Genomic DNA, 5455 nt, shown 5'->3' on the forward strand with positions numbered 1-5455 from the left:
GGGGGTACTCAGAAAATGCCCCCAAAAAAGAAAAATAGTAGTAGACCTATAAATCACTGTTATGTTTAACCCATTTAGGCCTAGAATTATTGAATGCTTTAACCAGTGAAAAATAGCAGATATACAAGCTCACAGCGCGGCACCGAGTGCCGCGCTGCGAGCTTGTAGATCTGCTATTTTTGAAAAAGTCGTGAAAATGTGTTCAAATGTTTGAATATATGTATTTTCAAAGCAAACGTTTGTAACTCAAATTTTGCATCTGGGTGGTCCCTGGAACTAGATATTTTGAGATGGGGGTCCGTGGCCAAATACATATAATTTTGGGGGTCCTTCACATGCAAAGGTTTGAGAACCACTGACATAGTAGTCTCTCAAGAACAGACTAACTGAGCTCCAGTTAAGTGAAAAGGACCTTTTCTTTGACGATGGCTGGCCAGATTGCTGACATAGAAACACAGGTTTTTCAAAATAGAATCGGGTCAAAATTCTAATTTTCAAGATTTTTCGTCCTGATAGGACGTGATTGAATGATGTTTGAATGAAAGTTATTGACATGAAAACTGGACTGAAATGTCATGGCCACAGTGTCGAAAATAAATCTGTTCAGGAGGTACCGTTTGAAACTCTCACTCCCTTTCTTATTTGTGATGGTTTTATGGTTTTAATTGCAGTTTTATAAGGTAAACGTTTTTGTCGGGTAAAGGGGATACTTGGATTCAAAAATCTGGAAAAGGGGGTACTTAAGCCAAAAAAGATTGAGAAACACTGACCTAGGATAACATAGGACAACCTAGGACAACTTTTACCTAACTCAACTAGAACAATAGTTGTACTGACTATGACCTCTAAGTACTTTCCCAGGGAGGGTTCCTTGTGCCGTCTTGCTGTGTCACCCTTTTTTGCCTTTTACATTTTTTTATTCTTGATTTATTTGCACTGACTATGGACACTTATTGTTTGGCCCTGCACTATTGGGTTGTGTTGGTAGTATTGAGTACTATTGCTGTGTTGACATGGTGGTGAGATACTTGTGTTGCATTGACTTGGCATTGACTGTTATGAACACTTTTGTTTGGCACCGCATGATAAGTTGTGCTTTAAGTATTGCTATTTGTGTGTTACGTGACACTTATGAGCGTTTTATGTTTTTTTACACTTTATGTATATATACTTCTTTATTGTTCCTTGCTTTTTTTGGACTGTTCACAACAGTACTTTTTTCATTTTTTTACACAAATCAACATTTTGTAAGTGATATATTTAATTGTTAAAATACGTTTCATATTCTAGATAGCGATCAAGTCTATACAATAAAGACAGTAGGCCTAAAAACAAAACATTCCTGTTTCAAAATGATTAGTACATTTTAACAATTCTGAGGTACTGGTGAGTAGGCGGGCAGCTGCATTTTGGACGTATTGAGGACTTTGGAGGTGGTGCCATGGAGGACCCCACCTCCAAAGTCCTCAATAAACTTCAATACGTCCAAAATTCAACTGCCCGCCTACTCAACAACAGTACCCGTTCCAGAGACCACATAACGCCAGTTCTCCCCGTAACCTCCACTGGCTCCCGGTCAAACAAAGAATCCATTTCAAATACTACTAAACAAAGTGATGAAGAGACATCAGTCAGAGAATGTCTTTGTTCAAACTGTGATCAGTGAACACTTCTAGCACCTTATGGGTGTCCAGAGATGGGCAGTATTTGAAATACATGTAGACCTATTTGTAGTACGTATTTGAAATACTTTTTTGTATTTTGTAAATTGTATTTTGTTGGGATGGAAAAAAATTGGATGTAATTTGTTTCAAAATACTTTCAGGTCTAGTATTTTCTGTATTTGAAATTGAAATACAAAATACTTTTTAATGTAATTTTATTCTCAAATGGACACATTTTAAACATTCACAAAGGTTTACCTGTAGGGGGGGAAGACACATTTGCTGGTGGTTCATGTGTGTGTGTGATACACCCATAGGCTAGCGCTTGACTTTGATTTGCTTCAAATGTAACTTGCATTATGATTACAATTTCTAATTACTTGCGCCAGCAGAGCGTGCAAGTACTGCGTTCGGCTGCGTATGTATGTACAGTAGGTAGGTACAGTATGTAGCTGTACGTGTGTTAAAGCCCGTAGCCCAATCAGGGACCAGCATTTCTGGCAACGCCAGTGGTGATGCCAGTGCCAGTGGTGTGGGCACCTCATGGCGCGCTTGGCCCTACTTGTGCACAAGGCGCAAGTTGGCACCTCGTCAGAGTGCGGTTTTAGTTATTATTATAAGGCTGGCACAGCGGTTTTGCATTCTATGAAGTACTGGCGTAGAGACAGCTGTGCATTCAGTCTCATGCATAGTTCCTGTCTAACTTTCAAAGATAACGGTAACTCTGGCCTGTGCTCTCACACACTGACACACAGTGGTAAACATTTAGACTGCCTGCTACAAAGGCAAGCACCAATAGTATGGTCATTTTATTCTTAGAAATTCTGATAGGCAATTAATTTAATACTTGGCAATCAATCTATGAAGTTACTAATCATTGCATCGATTTTTATAAAATGTATTTTCATGTATTTTCAAAATACAAAATACGTATTTGAATCTCAAATACATTTCTCTGGCCTGTATTTATATGTAAGCAATTTACCCCGAGTGAGAGGACATTATGCTCTCATAATGTCCGCAGTGCGGGTGTTATCGGACGAGGCGCAGCCGAGTCCGATAACACCCGCACTCAGGACATTATGAGAGCATAATGTCCGACCCCGAGTGGTAAATAGCTTTTCTACCACTTTTTCCCGTATACATGAAAGAAAACACATAGTTGTAACTTGCAAGGATCTTAAGTTACAATCATTATTGCCTATAAAACTTCCGCGAGACAGCAGATAGTTCCACAAACAACATCTTCTACTCACCAACAGATGGCGCCAACTCCATAGTAATCCATGCGTCTAGCTTACAGCTAAGCTAACGTCAGTTAAAAGCACCGTTCCGGCCGTAAATAGAGGCTGTTCGCTTCCAGAAAGGCATAGGTTCAGAGAAAAGGGGCTTTAAAGTTGGCGGATTGCATTGGATCCAAATAAATCGGCGACGATAGTACGCACGTTAGTAAACATAGGACCGCTGCGACCTTCATTTGTTGGTTGGGGGAAAGTCCCCGGATGTACACTGAGGCGCATTGATCTCGGACACACAACTTTGCGGCAGTAGTCCTCTCATAACCTCCGGAATTTAGCCAATCAGAATCCAGTATTTGAACACGTGACTCGAAAAAGTGGTAGAATTTGTATTTTGATACATTTCTTGCCCCAGTATTTGTATTTTGTATCAAAATACTTTTCAATGTATTTTCGCCCATCTCTGTGGGTGTCACATACTGTATATGACAGCCAACCATAGTGGATCTTTGCAGAAAGGTCAAAATAACCATGTGAAATGGGGGGAACTCCGGGGAAGTTGCATCTGTTTATTATTAGAAGCGATTAATTAGAAAATGGGTCACTTCTTGTTCACAAAATGAATAAACCACAGGACAACCGCTGGGTGTATTTCTAAGCACTTAGAGGCACTGGTAGATTTAACAATTCTGAGGCTCCAAGCAAAGCTCAAGTCCCCACCACCCCACCAACTGTAAAATACTGTGTATCACAACATTAAGTAACATACTGAAAAGGTGTCTTAAATATGAAGTTCATACGAGTATGAACTTGACAATGGACAGTGCCTTGTAAAATATGTACAGCGAGAGAGAGCATTTAAGCTCCATCCCTTTGTTATTTAGAAAGGGAGAAGAAATAAAAGCATGGAGTAAGGAGTAAAGAAACTCAACAATACAAGTGGCACGTCAAAGAGAACCTCAAAACAATATAGTTTTTTTTTTTTAAACTGTTACTTCAACATTATTTTGAATATATTTAATCATCATTTCAATCTTGGAGAACATACTGAGAAGAGAAGCCATTTACAGTTCTGCATATTAAAGTAGGCCTATCCAAAGGCAACCCTAAATCTGTGTCTCAGACAAGGCAGTCTCTAGACGGGTTCTCTCTGGGTTTGTGGAAGTGTTGGTCTGAGGTGGCTCTTCAGCCAAGGCTTTCTCCAGCACCTTTAGGACAGACCTGCGGAAAACATCCTTGAAATCCTGACCCATGAACACGTAGAGCAGCGGGTTCAGGCAGCTGTTGAGGAGTGCCAGGCCGAGGGCTATGGGCTTCCCGATGTTGAACACATGATCCAGTGTTTCACTGGACTCTGTCGCCAGGACATTCGCAAGCTTAATCAGATACATGATATGAAAGGGAGCCCAGCACAGGAAAAATGCGGTGATAACAGCTGCCATGGTTTTGAAGGAGCGACCTGATTGGCTGGCCAGTGAGCGATTATTCCTGAGCCGGTAGAGGATGGCAGAATAGCAGGAGACGATGACAGTGAAAGGGACCATGAATGCCATGAGGGCGTAAGTGATGATCATGACCCCATATCGAAAAGCCCTCAACTGCATCACTTCAGCTGTACTGTAGTTACCGGTGGGTGCAAGGTTGTAATCACACCAGACCTTATCATAGCGTGGCTGTGTGTCCCTAAATATGAAGTAAGGGGAGCTGAGAGCCAAGGCCAGCACCCAGACACCCAGACTCACCCAAGTTGCCTTCCTGACACTGCGGTTGTTCTGGGCCCACACTGGACACACCACGCACACACATCTGTCAACACTGATGACTACCAGGGTGTAGATGCTGGCACACATGTTCATGACGAAAACGGTAATATCCATTTTGCACATGAATGTTCCAAAAGGCCAATGGTTGTCCAGAGCTGATTCTGTGATTTGCAGGGGCAGGAAGGCTGTAACGATGAAGTCGGCCACAGCGAGGTTGAGGTACCAAATGGTGTTGACTGTTTTCTTCATTTTGAAGCCCGTCACCCAGATGACAGCACCGTTCCCCAACACGCCGAGCACAAAGACCAGGCTGTAAATGACCGGGGACACAATGGCCATGATCTCCATCGTCCTAAAACCAAAAATAACAACATAAAGGTTTAATGCCTTGTTATTAACACGCCATGTGTAATACTGAAATAATTTGGTGCCAACCAGGGATACCCATACAGTCCCCATGCAACTTTACAACATCAACATTTTGTAATTGGTATATTTATTCATGTTAAAATATGTTTTAAAAAGCTTTTCCCTCACAGAGAGCTTCCAACGTAAAAAAAGACCGTAAAAGGTCTTATTTGGGATGTTCCTTTTAGGCAGGGTGTTCAACTGTACTTGTACTGTACTACATTTCAATTGTATTGACTATACTTGTACTGTTCTCCATTTTTGTCTAATACAATAATTAATCAATGAATCAATGAGTCAATCAATCAATCAATCAATCAATCAATCAATCAATCAATCAATTGCATTCTAGATCATGTCTACAATTAAAAAAAAGTCAAAT

General features: G+C 40.9%; 1 protein-coding gene across 1 annotated transcript; it reads right to left on the minus strand.

Moving 5' to 3' along the window:
• Positions 1 to 4008: 4008 nt before the first annotated feature.
• Positions 4009 to 5013, minus strand: LOC308295368 (chemerin-like receptor 1; the record flags this gene model as incomplete). The annotated part of the gene is made up of 2 exons (XM_080738423.1): positions 4009 to 4685; positions 4785 to 5013. The coding sequence occupies 2 exons, from the start codon at positions 5011 to 5013 to the stop codon at positions 4009 to 4011; spliced, it is 906 nt and encodes a 301-aa protein (XP_080594549.1).
• Between the last annotated feature and the right edge of the window lie 442 nt (positions 5014 to 5455).

This window comes from Nannobrachium achirus, assembly GCF_963921795.1.
Source record: "Nannobrachium achirus genome assembly, chromosome: 12".
NCBI classification, from domain to species: domain Eukaryota; kingdom Metazoa; phylum Chordata; class Actinopteri; order Myctophiformes; family Myctophidae; genus Nannobrachium; species Nannobrachium achirus.